Below are 17,789 nucleotides of genomic sequence, written 5' to 3' on the forward strand. Positions count from 1 at the left end.
AGCTGGCGGGCTGGCGGGCTGGCGGGCAGGCTGTTGGGCTTCAGGGCGGAAGGCGCGCGCAGGCGTGTGCGCTCTGGCCAAGGAGCTCAGCTGAGTGACTGGGGCCACTGGCCTGGAACTCTTATACCTGCTAGCCTGGCCGTGGCTCCGCCCAATGGGGCAGGGCCTGATGGGCTCAGAAGGGGCGGCCCCCGGGGGCCTGGCTGGAGGTCAAACTAGGTCTGAGCCTTGCCCATGGGGATTGGCTTAAGGACTACACAAACTAAGGGCATGGAGCTCACGAGGCCAGCATAGGAAAGGCGACTTCAGATCCCGTTTTAGGGCTGGTGAAACTGAGGCACAGCATCCCCACAAACACCCGGGAGGGAGAAAATGGTAAGGGCTACGTTTCTAACCGTGCCCCTATCAGTATCTTGGACTCTTTCAGTAAATACATAATAAAAATTCACTGGGCAAACCTCTATTGCGTGCCTATGGTGCACCAGGTACTGTTCTAAGCACTGGGGCCACGGCAGCGAACCCAACAGACAATAATCCCAGGCCTCTGAATTGACTGGTTCAGGGAGACGACGATGATCAACAAGATAACTATGGAAACCAGAGTTCCTTCCTGGGTGACCTGTGTCACCTGGAGCCACACAAAGCTAGGAAGGGTTATAAAGGGGCAGGGTGAGTTGGTGGGGGTGGGGGTGGGCGACTCAAACTTCTCCCCACACCACGGAAAGGTACGGTGGCATTGAGACCTGAGGGATGGAAGGGAGTCAGCCAATCTCTGTTCAAGAATAACAAAGAGGAGGGACTTTTTCCCCCTCCCCGCGTGGGAGTCTGTACTTGTTCTTCAATAAATTTCTACCTTTGCTAGATAAAATAATAATAACTATAACAATGATAGTAATAAATTAATAAAATTAACGAGGAGGGAGCAGAAAAACAGGAGGGGGGTTGAGCTCTGAAAAAATGGAGTCAGCTGTGAGAGCGTCTTTTTACCACTTGAAAGTCTTGGTTCTTGGAGAGGTGAGTCTTGCGGTGGGTGGGTGGGGGGAAGGGAGGGAGTGGGGAAAGGCGGGTTTGAGCAGAGAGGATTAGGATCCTGTACACATCTACTCTGCTCCTAGAATAGCCATGAAAGCCAAATGTCCAACTGTCTTGACTCATACGTGCTTTCCACCCCCAATAAATATTGCAAATATATTTTATCTTCCATATGATGTTCTTAGTAACATTTTATTTACTCTAGCATTCTTTATTGAAATAATATAGTACACAATACATATTACATACAAGATATGTGTTAATCAACAATTTATGTTTCCAGTAAGGCTTTTGGTAAATACTAGGCTTTTAGTAGTAGTAGTTAAATTTTGGGAGAGTGAAAAGTTATATATGGATCCTCAACTACGTAGAGGGTCAGCATTCCTAGTCCCCACATTGTCCGGGTGTCAAATGTTTTTGAAGGAGCTGCCCTATTCTTAAAACCTCAGGTTCTCACTCATCAATGGGATAATAATGCCCGCCTTAAAGCATTTTATGAAAATTCAGTGAGTTTCTTCGGACTGTCCTATCAAGTCACCAACGACAGGGGCTTAAGACAGCACACATTTATTTTCTCACAGTTTGGGAGATCAGAAGTCCTAAATTCAAGGTGTTGGCAGGGCTGCACTCCTCCCAGAGACTCTAGGGAAGACCCATTATCTTGTCTTTTTTTTTAAAGACTTGTCACAACCATAACAAGCTGCATTTAATCTTTTTTCCTCCTGTTTCAAAAAGCTGTTTAGGATTTTGCAGCCTATCAGGGTCATCGTTTTTGTTTTTTTTCCCCATCACCATTTATACCCCCTATACCCTCTTCCACCCCTATTCCTCCCCCCTGCAAAACACCATCCTGTTTTCATTCTCTGATTTTGCTTTCCTGCCTTCTCATGGGTTATTTGAACATTTTTAGGGCATTTCATTTCAATTTATCTATTGTGATTTTACCTATCTTTTTTATAGTTTTTCATTGGTTGCTCTAGGGATTGTAATACACATTTCTAATCTTTAAAGGACAATTTAGGATCATTAATTCCATTATTGCAGGTGGAATATAGAAATCTTACCATAATAGATATCCCCTTATCCCCCCCCCCATTTATGTTAGAATCATTTTACCTATTGAATCTTATACACCGAAAACTCCATAAAATATATGATTTTTGCTTTCAACCATCAAATGTACTTTAAAAGTCAAGAGGGGAATAATTGTATATTATGTTATCCAAATATTTACATTTATGTTGTTCTCTTGTATTTCTGCTGTTTCAGGTTAACATTTGGTATTGCTTTTGGTTGTTGAAGAATTTACTTTAACCCTTCTTTTATAGCTGGTCTGTTGGCAATGGACTATCTTAGCTTTTCTTCATATGATAACATCTTTATATCACAGTCTATTTCCAATTTTACTGAATATGGAATTCTGGTTTGGCAGTTCTTATCCTTTTGTAATAACACGGATCCTTTGTCAGAAGCAACACGATATTTTCCTGTTGCTGAATACAGAGAGAGGGGTCACAATACTGCACTAGGATACACCTCTCTCTTCCGTTTTTATCTCCTAGGGCTGGGGCAATGCCCTGTCCTGGTGGGCTCATCTTTCCACTTTGCTCACCATGAGCCCAGGGGACTACTGTGTCCCAGTTCTGCTTTTAAAAACTTATTTCTTAAAATAAGTTTTACTTTAAAAGGATCTTAAACGCACAGAAATATAGTTACAAAACAAAGAACTTTTCTCCTGAAACATTTGAGAGGAAGTTGACAACATGATGCCTCATTATCCCCAAAATGTCAGTGAGGAATTCCTACAAGCAAGCACACTCTCCTCCCTGACCACAGTGCTACCCATGGGACCCAGGGCATAAACATGGAGGCATCCACCCCTCCTGCTCTATCCTCAGACCTGGTCAAGTGTCAGTGGAAGGGCCTGCCTCCCCCAGGCTCAGCCAACAATAGACCGTCAAGAGCAGGGGTCCTCAAACTACGGCCCTCCGGCCACATGTGGCCCCCCCAAAACATTTATCCGGCCCACAGGGTGTTTTTGCGGCTTGCCTGTTGCTTAGCAGCAGACTTGTCCAGGCCTGCAGTGCGCATGTGTGGAATGTGCGCTGTACTCTCCGACTTCCCTCCTTCTCTCTGTCTTTCCACTCCTCAGTCTCGGCTGTAATCGGTCGAGTCACGAGCTTGCCTGTGTAGAGCCTGCTGCTGCCTGAGGATGGAAGTAAGAACAAGTTAGGATTTCTTTTTTTTTTTTGAAGTTAGGAGGTCTATTTTTTTTTTTTTTTTTTTTGCAGTTAGTAGGGCCTTTTTTTAAAAGTTGGGCGATCTTTTTTTTTTTGAAGTTTTGTTTTTTTACTTCAAAATAAGATATGTGCAGTGTGCACAGGAATTTGTTCATAGTTTTTTTTAAAAACTATAGTCCGGCCCTCCAACGGTCTGAGGGACAGTGAACTGGCCCCCTGTTTAAAAAGTTTGAGGACCCCTGATCAAGAGTGTGTTGCTCGGAGGAAGCTCTGTGGGCTGGGGGGTGGGGGGGGGGTGCAGAGGGGAGGGCTTTCCAGAATTAAGGAGCCTTTTCTCCTCCCAACCTCCCCTATAACAAAAGGATGCACAATCGTGGGTTACATTTGTTCTCCCACCTGGAATAGTTCCTTAGTCTTTCCTTGACTTTTATAAATTTGACACTTTTGAAGGGTCTTTATATCATAGAATTTTCATAAATTCGTATTTGTTTAATGTGTACACTAACGTGGTATCCTTGTCAGTGCAGAAACCTAGCCATAGGTCTGTCCTGGTCTGTGCCCATTGTCAGTCTCCGTGAATGCACCTCCCACATCCGCTCAAAGCCTCAGCCCCAGGCTCCACTCCCCAGAGAAAGGACGCTCTGTTCTCTCAGTGGGTGCCTTGTCAGCCGTCTTGGTCCTTCCCAACATCTGAAATAATAACAATCAGACCAGTTGAGAGCTAAGGATTAGGAATGTCCCTGTAGCAAGCATGTTCATGCACTGGTTTATCATCCCAGGGTCAGGGCAGAGGCGTGGGATGAGATAGGAGAGCAGAGGCCTGGGGACTGTGGTCTGGGTTCCTTGGGCACTTGAACAATGTTAGCCAGATCTCTGTCTTTTCCAGCACACCCATTTCCTTTTAGAAAGCTTCCCTCAAACACCCACAAAAGTGCTTTGCCAAATGCTGGAAAAAAAAATTCCTATCCTTTCTCAAATGGTGAAATAATGACACTGATGCTTGATTCTGGTTCTGATCAATGGCTAAATGATTGAGGAAAAGGCTTTCCTTTGCACCATTTAAAATTTTTTTGCTACCTAGATGTACTTTTCAGAGCTCTCACGAGGATAAAACATGCTGCTAACAGCCAGTAACCCTCCTGTGATCTGCTTAGTTTGGATGGTTCCTTGGGAGTAAATGATCTCAAATGTGGTACAGAAATTGGACATCTATCTGGGCAGGACTTACATGTTCTGAGACATGTGACACAGCTTTGAGAGTGGCCAGTATCAGCCCCCAGTGCTCTTGAACAACGCTAATGCTTTAGAAAGAGCCAGCAACCCTCAGGCTAACTGGGGGACTGAAGGAGGCATAGCAGGTTGAAGTCAGGTTGTGTTTGGGGAAGAGGAGCTCTTCCTTTCTGCTCTTCCTGCTGACAGTGGGACACCAAAGGACAAAGACAACGGGCATTATGGGAGCAACCTGTCCTTTAAAACCACAGGCTTCTTTCTTTTTTGATGCTAAATTTCATGAGCCCCTGATATTTTTTATCGTGGTAAAACATACATAACATAATATTTACCACATGAATCATTTTAAGTGAACAGTTCAGTGGCATTAAGTACATTCATATTATTGTACAACCCTCACCACTATCCATCTCCAAACTGAAGCTCTGCACCCATTAAAAAATAACACCTTAATCATTCTTCCCCCAATCCCTGGCAACTACTATTTTACTTTTCTTTCCTTTTTCCCCCCTTCTTAACCCACTGCTTTGATTCCTGTCCTGGGAGTTAATGTGTATATTGTTCTCTTTGTCTCAAATGACCTGCTCTGCTGGTGGTAAAATCTTCCACATAATCTTATTTATTTATTTATTTTAATATATTTTTATTGATTTCAGAGAGGAAGGGAGAGGGAGAGAGAGATAGAAACACTGATGATGAGAGAGAATCATTGATTGGCTGCCTCCTGCACACCCCCTACTAGGGATCGAGCCCGCAACCTGGGCATGTGCCCTGACTGGGAATCGAACCGTGACTTCCTGGTTCATAGGTCGATGCTCAACTACTGAGCCACGCTGGCTGGGATTTTTTGAAAATAGAAATCACAATGTTTTCTGACAATATTTTTGCCTTATAGCACAAAGGCTAGCACAAGGTCTGGCACATAGTAGGTGCTAATTAAAAAATCTGAAAATATTATTTGAATTTGTGCATGGTATATTTTTAAACAATATATAACAGTAAGATGTTTAACAAAATGTATCCCTATAATTCACACATGCACATGAACTTGAAAAATAATTATTGATGTTAGGTTTTTTTCACACATCCCCTTACTCTCTCCCCTTTGGCAACCATCAGATTGTTCTCTGTATCTATGGGTCTGTTTCTGTTTTGCTTATTCATTTGAGTTGTTTTTGAAGATCCCACATATAAATGAAATCATACAGTATTTTTTTTGTCTGACTTATTTCACGTAGCATAATACTTTATGGCAAATTTTCCTTCTTTTGGGGGCTGAATTATACTCCATTGTACTTATTTACCATTTTTTATGTGTACCTCTATTGCTTCTATATCTTGGCTATTATAAATAATGCTGCAAACATAGGGTACATGTACCTTTTCGAATAGTGTTTTTGTTTTCTTCAAGGAAATACCCAGAAGTGGTATTACAGGATTGCATGGCAGCTCTATTTTTAATTTTTTTTGAGGAACCCGTGGCTGCACCAATTTGCAATCCAATCAATAATGCACAAGGGTTCCTTTTTCTCCACATCTTTGTCAACACTTGCTTTTTATTGATTTTTTTGATGATAGCAATTCTGACAGGTATGAGGTGGTATCTTATTGTGTTTTAATTTGCATTTCCCTGATGATTAGTGATGTTGAGCATCTTTTTATATATCTGTTGGCCATCTGTATGCCCTCTGTGGAGAAATGTCTATTTAGGTCTTCTGGCCATTTTAAAAATTGGATTGTTGGGGTTTTTTTGGTGTTAAATTGTATACTTCCTTATATATTTTGGATAATAACCATTTGGGATGTATCATTGGTGAATATCTTCTACCGTTCAGTAGATTGTCCTTTTGTTTTGTTTATGGTTTCCTTCAGTGTGTAAAAGTTTTAAAGTTTGATGTAGTCTCATTTCTTTTGCTTTTGTTACCCTTGCCTGAGGAGACATTTCTGAAAAGATATTGCCAAGACCAATGTCAAAGACTTTATTGCCCACGTTTTCATATAGATCTTTTATGGTTTCAGGTTTACAGTTCAGTCTTTAATTACTTTTTAGTTTATTTTGTTTATGGTATAAATGGTCCAGTTTCATTTTTTTGGCATTTATTTATCCAGTTTTTCCAACACCACGATTGAAGAGACTGTCTTTACCCCATTATATATTCTTGCCTCCTTTATTGAAGATTGACTATGTAAATGAGGACTTATTTTTGGGCTATTTTATTCTATTCATCTATATATCTATTTTTTATTTGTTTGTTTTTGTTGTTGTTTTTTTATAGTTGTACCAATGCTGATTATTGTAGCTTTGTAGTACAGTTTGAAAACAGGAAGCATGATATCTTCCACTGTACACCACCATTCTAGTTTCTATGTGTGGATTTGGCTATTCTACATACTTCATATAAGTGGAATTATATAGTATTTGTTCTTTTGTCACTAGCTTATTTCACTTACCATAATATCCTCAACAGTCTTTTTAAAAGCTGAATAGTATTCTATTATATGTATATACAATATTTTGTTTATCCACTTATCTGTCAATGGACATGGATTGCTCTGTCTTTTGGTTACAGTGACTAATGCTACTGTGATGTGGGTGTGCACACATCTGCTCAGTCCTGAGCCCCATCCCAGGGCAGTAACTACTGGGGTCCAGCAGAACCTCCAGGGCCTTGACTTAAGCAGCTCTCTGCTTTGTCCATAAGCCACAAGTGGGTCTAATCCTATGGCCCTGCCCCTGGGGGCCTGACCTCCACAGGGAAGAGGGGAAATACCTCTGTTGACCCTTACAGGGGCAGTGCTCAACCCTGGACTAGAGGCCAAAAAAGATGAAAGAACCCTTTAAGGCAAAGCCAGGTTGCAAAATTTGATGTTGTTTCAAATGAAACAAAAACTTTCTTCTTTTTATATAAACTTCCTGAATGTCAAGGATTGCAGGAGAACTTCTCAAGAAATAAGGCTACTTCTGCTTCAGGCCACAAGGCTCATAAGTGTTAATCAGTTTTGAGCAAGAATTGCAAGGCAAACAAAAATTTTAATTGTTTCGTTTTGTTTTTAGAAATTGCAATTTGAAGGACAGATTTAGGCAGAAATCCAACTGGGTTTCCAGGGAGAAAGAAAGGGACAGAGTTTATAAAGGCATAAAAAGGGTCACTTACAAAGTGATTACACAAGTTGCTTTGAAAGAGCCGTGATTGATGCTATCTATGATTGATTGCTAGATAAAAAAAACTTTCAATAGAGAGCTCAGTGATGCAGAGCCAGTTCCAGGAACTGTATCAGGATGTAGCCTTTTGGTTTACCCAATTAAAAGTTCAGTTTCAGACGGAGGAAGTGTGTTAGCTCAGCTTGTTGGAGATCTCTGGCTCCATTTTAGATTGCTCTCTTGACAATACCAACTCCATTTTATAGCTTTTCTTTCATACATGACACAGGTCTTCTCTGGAGGGACCATGCCCAGGCCTGAGAAGAGGGAAAGGGTGGCCGAGGGAAGGTCTTTTTATCTGTAGATACCCACGAAGAGCACTGCATGGGGGTCACTGCTTTACATGAATATCTTTATCAATAAAATAAAATAATAAAATAAAATAAAAATAAGAGAATACCTTTACCAGGACTGTACTTTACCTTCAAAGGCATCAGCTCAGCTCTGTATGTGCCTACCTACTCCTTGATGCATAAATTATTCTACCTGGGGCCCGGCTGGCATGGCTCAGTGGTTGAGCATTGACCTGTAAACCAGGAGGTCACAGTTCGATTCCCGGTCAGGGCACATGCCTGGCTTGTGGGTTCAACCCCCAGTGTGGGACGTGCAGGAGGCAGCCGATCAATGATTCTCTCTCATCATCGATGTTTCTATCTCTCTCTTCCTCTCTGAAATCAATAAAAATATATTTTAAAAAATAAATTACCCCACCTGGGGACCCAGACTGCTCTCCATGCTGAGGACTTGGACGGCAGACACCAATCACTGCCCTTGGGAGAAATGTGTGGTGATGGACACTCGCCTGGTGTGGACTGTCTCATCCCTATTCTGCCCATCTCGGAACAAGACCTGTAAGGGAGAGATGAGCGAGTGGGAGGGCACTGGAGGTGTGAATGGAGGAGTGAGAGGTGGTGATTTTCAATGTCTCTGAAGAAAAGGCATTTTCTTTGTCTCAATTTGGGGAACAAAAACTGGAGTTCAGCACCTGCCAAAGAAGGAGGGCTGTGGACAATGAGGTTTAGAGATTGGCTGCACAATTTGTAAAAAAAATATGTTGAAGATATTGAAAACTGCCCCTTGCAAGGAAGCCCAGGAGCGGAAAAGGTTTGAGAATAAAAGCAGCCCCAAAGCATCATGAATCCTCTGAGAATGAAAAATAATATCAAGAAAGGTTTATTGCAAAGAAAACTTACAGTCTTGCTATATGTTTCCTTTACTCCTCACCCAGAATACTTCATTCCTGATACTTTTGGTCACCAAATGGGTGGAGGTGTTCCCACTACAAGCAATTCTGTAACACCAGCTAGATATCTTACAGTGTAATGTAATTCTAATTCTATCTGGAGATAGTGCCAGATCGCACAGGTTAAGAGCTCAGTCCCATAAGACTACTCTCCCCTCACTTCAGATGCAAATCACAATGGTAGGTCCCCAGGATACCCACAACTTCTGTTTGATTTGGCTAAAAATCCAAGGTTCCCACAATGACCTCAATTTGCTAGAGCAGCTCACAGAACTCAAGAAATACTTAACTTATGTTTAACAGTTTATTAAAGGACATGGTGAAGGATACAAATGAACAGCCAGCTGAAGAGATACACAGGGTGAGGTCTGGGGAGGTCCAGAGAGCAGGAGTCCTGTCCACATGCAGTCAGGGGGCATCCCCTCTCAGTACATGGATGTGTCCACCCACCGGGAAGTTCCCAAATCCTATATTTTTGGGATTTTATGGAGGCTTCATCGTGTAGGCATGATGGATGATTAACTCCATTTCCAGCCTCTTTCCCCTCTTTGGAAGATAGGAGGTTGGTGGGGCTAAGAATTCTAACCTACTGATCATGATTTGTTCTTTTTGTCGCCCAATCCTCATCCAAGAGCTCATCCAGAGTCACCTTAATAGAACAAAAAATGCTCTTAGTGTTCTTATCACTTCAAAATTTATAAGAAACTCAAGAGCTCTGTGCCAAGAATCAGGGGGCAGATATATATGTTTTCTCTTATCTCACAGAGGAACTATACTATGAGAGGAGGCTTACAAAAGTCTTCAGGAACTCTCCTGGGGTAAAATGAGGGTCCTGACCCCACTCCCAACAGGACTCACAGACACTTCTGGGGTAGATGAGGGTCTTAGCCTCTCTCCCGCCAGGTTCCATAGCTCCCACCTTGGAGGGGGAAGGCAGACAGAGTTGCTCCCTGTAGAGCAGTGAGCTGAACCTTGTGCTCCCAGCCTGACTGGCTGACAGACACACTCTGACAACACCTTACCTTTCTCCTTGGATGGAGCCCTCTCTTGGGGTCACAGCGTAGAAGTTTCCTGAGACCTCAGGTTCAGGCAGATGCTGTTCTCCCTGTGGTCCTCACTCTTTATTTGCTCCTGTTCTTCCAGAACTTAGACCATCTAGTGAGTCTGGTCGTCCCACCTCCCCCTCTAGCGTCTGGGCTGCAAGGACATGCCTCATCAGTCCAAGCCCGTGTTCATTATCCTATGAGATGACATATGATCCATGGAACTCGGACCTTGGGGATGGGCCTCACTCAGGGTGACACTGTCAGTGGGGCTGGTCTTCCCCTCCTACCCAGCCTTGGGGATAGCCTCCCCTTGGGGTGGGTTTGCAGCTTCTGCTGAGTGGGTGCATGTCCACCTGGACCATCCCCTGGGCATGGTGCTGGCTCCCTAGAACTCACGGGGAAGGGGCCATTCATCATGTGCACTGGGAGACCCTGAGAGCCAGGTGCTGGCCCCAGCAGGCATCCTCTTAGGAGTCTCTGGGCTCAAGTGGACAGACTCAGGTAACCACTGCCTATCATCCTGGTGGAGCCTTGAGCTTCCTAATTCCTCAGGCCACTGTTGTTGTTTTTTCTTTCCTTTTGTAGTTTTAAAAGCATCTTGAGCTCCTATCAAGTTCTTCATAGTAAGTGCTCTCATGTGCTACATGGCTCTGATTTTGTCCTGCAATTCCATTTTTCAGGTGAACTGCACTTTCATTGTGGATGCCCGACCATGGATTTCCCAGTTCACCCTCCTGGACAGCACCTGCCTGCAGACATAGGTGGGGAAGGGGCGCCTGCTTCTCACAGCAGAGGATTCCTTTCCTCTGGAGAGTGACAGTGGGTCTGTCTGTGAAGCACAGGGGAATTAAAGGCATCTCAGAGCACTTCCTGGGTCCCTGTCAGTTTTGCATTCTCCTGTTGTTTATTTTCCAGAGAAAGCTCTGCTAGTGGCATGTGGTAGAGAATTTATCACTATTGTTCTTACCTTGGCTGCAGGTGCAGCATGTTGAGTAAATCAAACTTCCCAGTTCATGTGTGGCTGTCCTTACTGGTTCTTGTAGAGCCCCACTGGTTTGTTTGTATATCCGTCTATCCATCCATCCATCCATCCATCCATCCATCCATCCATCCTGTTGTCCATGTGTCCACTTATTTATCCATCCATCTATTTGTTTATTCATTTATTCTCCAATCTCTCCATGCCCCTCTTTCATTTTACTCATAGGAATGCAGGCAGTTTTCCCAGGGAGCAGCCTCATGTGTCCCCTCTGCTTCCATATCTGTGACCATGATCACAGTGGGTGGCCCTTTGGGATGTAAACCCATCCCAGTATAATAGAAGTCCCTCTCTGCACTGCCAAGCCTGGGCAGGCCTCATAGCGAGTAGGGCAGCAGGTGCCCGAGGTGGTGTAGAAGACTGTGCACTGACCTCTCCCTGACTCCTCCTTTGTTCCCTGAGATTGTCGGATGCAGCCAAGGTCAGAGGTTGACCTGGCTTTTATATCAAGTCCTTAGGGTCCATCGGTAATCCTAAGAGCTCCTGTGACTCTGTCATCCCCATGCTGTACTGCTGTGAGGGCAAGCTAGTGGGGCTTCAGACCCCTACCCAGGCCCTATCAGGCTTGGCCTGGGGCAGGAGGAGGCAGCCCTGAAAATGTGCAGGGAACAGGTCATGTGGCATGAATGTCCTTGAGTTCAAGGCTTATGTGACCAAGGGTTGGAAAATGTTCTGCCTTCCGTTTGGTGATGACAAGGAAGGGAGCAGAGAGGAGGAGCCGGTCAAGGCGCAGGTCAGCGTGTGGATTCTGGGGGCAGGGCTGTGTGGGATGGGGAACTATGGAGGCGGCGCCAAAGCAGCTGCCACTCAACACTGGCATGCTGCTGGCCCCCAGGGGTGACAGCAGGCAGCATGCTCCTGAAGGTGCCTCTGCTCCTGGGGCTCATTGCACTGGGGCCTCCTGTCTGCAGTTCCAAGTTTGTGGATGAGAGTAAGAACACACAATTGTTTGCCATAGGTGTGGAGTTTGCCATGTTTCAGTTCAACCAAGCCCAGGAGGATGAGTATGCTTACAAGCTGCTGTGGGTGGGGAGAAGCCAGCGCAAGGTAAGCGGTGCTTCAACGCCTTCCCCCTTCCCCTCCCCCAGCCCCTCTCCCCGCCAGGCTCATGCTGGCCCTGAAACAGACCTGGGAGAGGTGACTCCTTGGTCTGCAAAGGAGGAAAGGAAGATTTTTTGTTTTTGGTAAGTATTTTTAAAAATGCAAGGTATCATTACAAGTGCTTCAAGTTTCTGTTTTGGTTCCTTAACGAGTGAAGCCCCTAGAAATCAGGGTAGAGAAGGAAAGGAGACAGCAGGAAGGAGAGCACTCAGCAGCCGGCCGTGTTGGGGAGAGAAAAGCAACCTCTCAAGTGAGGCAGCTGAGAGAAGCAGGGCAGCAGAGATTGACAGGTGAGGAGAATGACAGAGAGAAGCGGCTGCTGGAAACGAAAGCCCCAGAAGGAAAGGCGGCACAGAGGCGCCTGGCTACAGCCCACTGTGCTGATCTAAAGGCAGGGGCTTCGATGTTTCCTGCTTGAATCGAAGCCGGCAGGCCTTGACCTGGCAGCCACTGTGGGTCCAGGCCTGGTGGGAGGCAGCAGAGAGGACAGACGGAAACATGTTCTCATGGGACTGTTATGCCTGTGATGAGAGGCAATCAGGCGTCAGGTTCATGAGTGAAACAGTGGAAGTTGGGACAAGAATGTCAGTGCAGGGACCCAGGGCCCTGGCAGGCAAGGTATGTGGGGGCGGTCAGAGAGGGCCTTTCTGTGATGGGCACTCCTGGAAGGACCAAGTCACATGGTGGAGGTTTGGGGACAAGAAGGGCAGGCAGCCACCAAGGGGCCCCTGGACCAGGACAAGCCCTGGGAGTCCTGGAAACAGCCAAATAGTCTGAACCTGTGTCACAGAGGAGGGTTTTGGTGGAGGTGAGGCTGGGGCATGCTCAGAGCCATAGGTGAGGAGGTAGGATTTTATTCTCAGAGTAATGAGGACCCATTGGGGGAAGTAATTCAGATGCTTTAGTGACATCTCTCTGGATGCTGTGGGTACAGTGGGGTGCACAGCCCATGGGCAAGCTGAGACCAGGAGGCAGGGACAGTTTCCTGGTCACCAGGAGATAGAAGAAGTGCTGGCGTCTGGGTCTGCTTCAAGGTGGATGTGGGGTGCACTGAGGTGGGGTGTGAGAAAAACAGTGGGGTCAAGGGCAGATCCAAGGTGGAAAAATCTAGGCAGAAATATGACATTTAGTATCCCTGAACCAGCTATAGAAGGTCAAGAAGGCAGTGGGTTAGCCTGGCCGGCATGGCTTAGTTGTTGAGCACCGACCTATAAACCAGGTGATCATGGTTTGATTCCCCATCAGGGCATGTGCCCAGGTTGCTGGCTTGACCTCTAGGGATTGTGTAGGAGGTGACTGATCAATAATTCTCATCATTGATGTTTCTATCTCTCTCTCCATTTCCCTTCCTCTCTGGGAAAAAAAAATATATATACATATATATATATATATATATATATATATATATATATATATATATATATATATATATATATTTATACTAGAGGCCCGGTGCACAAAAATTTGTGCACTCGGGGGGGAGTGGGGGGGTCCCCCAGCCCGGCGTGTGCCTTCTCACTGTCTGGGACCCCTCGGGAGATAACGACCTGCTAGCTTAGGCCTGCTCCTGGGTGGCAGAGGGCAGGCCCAATCCCTAGGTGCAGCCCCTGGTCAGGCTCAGAGCAGGGCTGATTGGGGAGTTGGGGCACCGCCCCCTGTCATGCACAGAGCAGGGCAGATTGGGAGGTTGCGATGCCACCCTCAGTCATGCTCAGGGTAGGGCCGATTGGGGGGTTGGGGCACCGCCCCCTGTCACACTCAAGGCAGGGTCGATGGGGAGGTTGCGGCACCACCCCCTGTCACGCACAGAGCAGGGCCGATCAGGGGGTTGGGGCGCTGCCCCCTGTCACTCACAGAGCAGGGCCGATCAGGGGGTTGGGGCGCTGCCCCCTGTCATTCACAGAGCAGGGCCCATCAGGGGAGTTGGGGCTCCATACCCTGTCACACACAGAGCAGGGTCGATCAGGGGGTTGGGGAGCTCCCCCCTGTCACTCACAGAGTAGGGCAGATCAAGGGGTTGGGGTGCTGCACCCTGTCACACTCAGGGCAGGGCCAATGGGGAGGTTATGGCTCTACCCTGTCACACACAGAGCAAGGCCCTTGGAGGGGGGTTGGGGCACCACCCTCTATTATCCACAGAGCAGGGCCGATCAGGGGGTTGGGGCGCTGCCACTGTCACACTCGGGGCAGGGCCAATGAGAGGCTATGGCTCTACCCTGCAACACACAGAGCAGGGCCTGTTGGGGGGGGCGGGGTGCCGCACCCTGTCACTCACAGAGCTGCAGGGCGATCAGGGGTTGGGCGCTGATCCCAGTGCCGGGAGCCTCGCTGCTCCGCTGATCCCGGTGCTGGGAGGCATATTACCCTTTTACTATATAGAATAGAGGCCTGGTGCATGGGTAGGGGCCAGCTGGTTTGCCCTGAAGGATGTCCTGGATCAGGGTGGGGGTCCCCACTGGGGTGCCTGGCCAGGCTGGCTGAGAGGCTGAGGGCCGTTTTCACATTGGCGAGTGACTGAAGCTCCCAACCGCTCCTTGTTTTCTTTCTTTTTTTTTTTTTTTTTTTTATTCTGGGCCAGCTTTAGCTCTGAGGCCTCGCTGCTGAAAACATCGATACAATGTTGCGGTCCTCAGATGAATGAAAGCTGGTTTCTGGGGTTTTGATTAGCTTCTTATTTGCAACATAGTACATAGTTGCTTAGAGTTGCAGCTGAGAGGCCGGCAAGTTAGGCGGGGAACGTTGGAGTTTGCCATCACTGGAGCAAGCAAGCCTCCCTGCTCGCTTCAGTGCATGGCTGCCGGCCGCCATCTTGGCTGACAGTTAATTTGCATAAGGATATGCTGATTAGCCAATGGGAAGGGTAGCGGTTGTATGCTAATTACCATGTTTCTCTTTTATTAGTGTAGATATATGAGGCAGTGGGTTCTAGAGCTTTAAGGGTAGAAAGAGATTGGGCCTGAAATAAATGTAGGTGTCATTAGCATCTGTTTATGCAAACCTTCCACTGATGTTTATTCCTACCACTTCCTGCCTACATTGACTTGAATGAAGAGTGTTGTTCTCAAGTTATTCTGTCCATGCTCAGATTCTGGTTCCCCGTGAACAGCCCTGAGCCAGGCACCCTGTCACAGGGTCCCGCCACAGACCACCCTCTGGAAGAGACGGACAGGAGGGTGGACCTCACCTGCACAGGGACACCGGCTCCCCTCAGTCTTTCCCATTTCCTGATGTCTGCCTCTTTCTTATGCTGCATCCGGGTAGGCCACACAGGCCCTTGGGCCACCAACACGACTGCCCCTGCACCAGACCCTGAACCCTGTCCTAGCTCAGGGTCTGATGACTATTCAGAGGGCCTGGGCATGCAAGAGTGTCTGTGTCTGAGTGTGTTGTTGGTGTGTGTCCAGTCATGTGTCAGCTGCAGGAATTCCTGAGGCCCAATGAATCAACCTTCTAAGGTCAGTCCAGTGAGAGAGGCATGTTCCTGCCTGCGCTGGTTTCTGGCTAGATTTCTCTTTGAGTTTGAGTTCTTCCCTAGTTTTCTAGACTGTATTTAAAGAAAATAAATCATAACCTTTTTCTTAATTTTTATGTTTAAACATTTTCTCATTAATTTGAGCGAGAGAGAGGGAAATTGTTGTGAGAGAGATACTTTGATCACTTGGCTCCCATACATGTCCCTACTGGGGATCAAACCTGCAACCTAGGAAGGTGCTCTGGCTGGGAATCAAACCCATAACCTTCCAGTGCATGGGATGATGGTCCAACAAACCGAGCCACCCCAACCAGAGGAGGAAATCACAACTTCCAATAACATCTTAGAGAAGCCTAAAAAATACAAGCAGCACCTGATTCATAAATATCACCTCAATGTATGTCTGCAAGATGAGCCCTTTTGTGCAGCCAGCTCCCACGGGGAGAGACAGAGTGCTCCCCACCCATAGGGCCCCCAAAAGGAATAGTGCAGCTCTGACGTCCAGTCAGAGGACAGGCAGGCTCATTGTCCTACTCTCCATAGCAGCACTCATTCCGTGTGTTCTGGTGTCCGGCTGTGCCTGGCATAGAACTGAGAGACGGGTCTTGTGTCAGGTGTGGCTGCAGCGTGTGTAGGCTCCTTGCTGTGGAGGTTTCCATCCTGTGTACATGTCCCCCTATGTTCATGGCATGTTGATGCGGTTGCCTGGTATCGGCCATCAGGAGGAGTGTGGCAGGGGAGATGCTAGTGCATGCTTTGTGTGCACACATGAACATATTTTTGTAATAGAAATGGAGACTATCAAGGAGCAAGTGAAATAATAAATAAATTAAAAAGTAAGAAAAGCAAGGAAAAGTGCACCGATGTATATCATTACTTATATGCATGCAACTGCCCATTCATATCTTTTCCCCACTTTTCTATTTGGTTGTCTCTGTTTTACTCCTTAGTTCACAGTAAATATTTATAGCAGTTTCTACAATTTCTTTTTGACAGCTGTTTTCTTGGAATTATTTAATGGATTTGAATATGGGCCGCACGGTTTGTAAGAAACATGATGAAGACATTGACAACTGCCCCTTGCAAGAAGGCCCAGGCATGAAAGAGGTTTGAGACTAAAACAACCCAAAGCATCATGAACCTTCTGGAAATAAAAAAAATAATATCAGAGAGAAGGTTTAAGAAAGTCTTCAGGAATACTCCTGGGGTAGATGAGTCTTAGCCCCTCTCCCACCAGGTCTCAGAGACACTTCCGGGGTACATGAGGGCCTTAGTCTCTCTCTCACCAGGTCCCAGTGCTCCCCCTGGAGGGGGAAGGAGGTCATTCTAAGCAGACAGAGCTACTCTCAGCAGAGCAGTGAGCTGAATCCTGTGTTCACAGCCTGACTGGTTAACCAGAGACACTGACAACACCCACTCTACCTTCCTCCCCTGGATGGAGCCTTCTCCCTGGGTCCCAGTCTCAAAGTTTCCTGAGACCTTGAGGTCCAGGCAGATGCTTCCTGTGGTCCTCGCTCTTTCTTTGCTCCTGTTCTTCTGGATCTTAGGTCACCTCTCCCTCTAGCTTCCTGGGCTGCAAGGACACGCCTCATCAGTCCAAGCCCTTGTTCATTATCCTATGAGATGACATCTGATCCATGGAACTCGGACCTTGGGGATGGGCCTCACTCAGGGTGACACTGTCAGTGGGGCTGGTCTTCCCCTCCTACCCCAGCCTTGGGGATAGCCTCCCCTTGGGGTGGGTTTACAGCTTCTGCTGAGTGGGTGCATGTCCACCTGGACCATCCCCTGGGCATGGTGCTGGCTCCCTAGAACTCACGGGGAAGGGGCCACTCATCATGTGCACTGGGAGACCCTGAGAGCCAGGTGCTGGCCCCAGCAGGCATCCTCTTAGGAGTCTCTGGGCTCAGGTGGACAGACTCAGGTAACCAGTGCCTATCATCCTGGTGGAGCCTTGAGCTTCCTAAGTCTATTCAGCCCACTGTTGTTTTTTTCTTTCCTCTTGTAGTTTTCAATGCATCTTGAGCTCCTATCAAGTTCTTCATGGTAAGTGCTCTCATGTGCTACATGCCTCTGATTTTGTCCTGCAATTCCATTTTTCAGGTGAACTGCACTTTCATTGTGGATGCCCGACCATGGATTTCCCAGTTCACCCTCCTGGACAGCACCTGCCTGCAGACATAG

At 46.7% G+C, this 17,789-nt stretch overlaps 1 protein-coding gene and 1 pseudogene across 1 annotated transcript; one reads left to right on the plus strand and one right to left on the minus strand.

Annotated features, from left to right (window-relative positions):
- LOC102438134 overlaps nucleotides 1-236 on the minus strand; it is a 1,702-nt pseudogene extending 1,466 nt beyond the window's left edge.
- Nucleotides 237-11,884: 11,648 nt separating this feature from the next.
- LOC102438438 (probable cystatin-15) lies at nucleotides 11,885-17,789 on the plus strand. Its single transcript, XM_023761695.1, has 2 exons — nucleotides 11,885-12,079; nucleotides 17,709-17,789. The coding sequence occupies exons 1-2, from the start codon at nucleotides 11,885-11,887 to the stop codon at nucleotides 17,787-17,789; spliced, it is 276 nt and encodes a 91-aa protein (XP_023617463.1).

This window comes from Myotis lucifugus, unplaced genomic scaffold (genome assembly GCF_000147115.1).
Source record: "Myotis lucifugus unplaced genomic scaffold, Myoluc2.0 scaffold_214, whole genome shotgun sequence".
Classification (NCBI taxonomy): Eukaryota; Metazoa; Chordata; class Mammalia; order Chiroptera; family Vespertilionidae; genus Myotis; species Myotis lucifugus.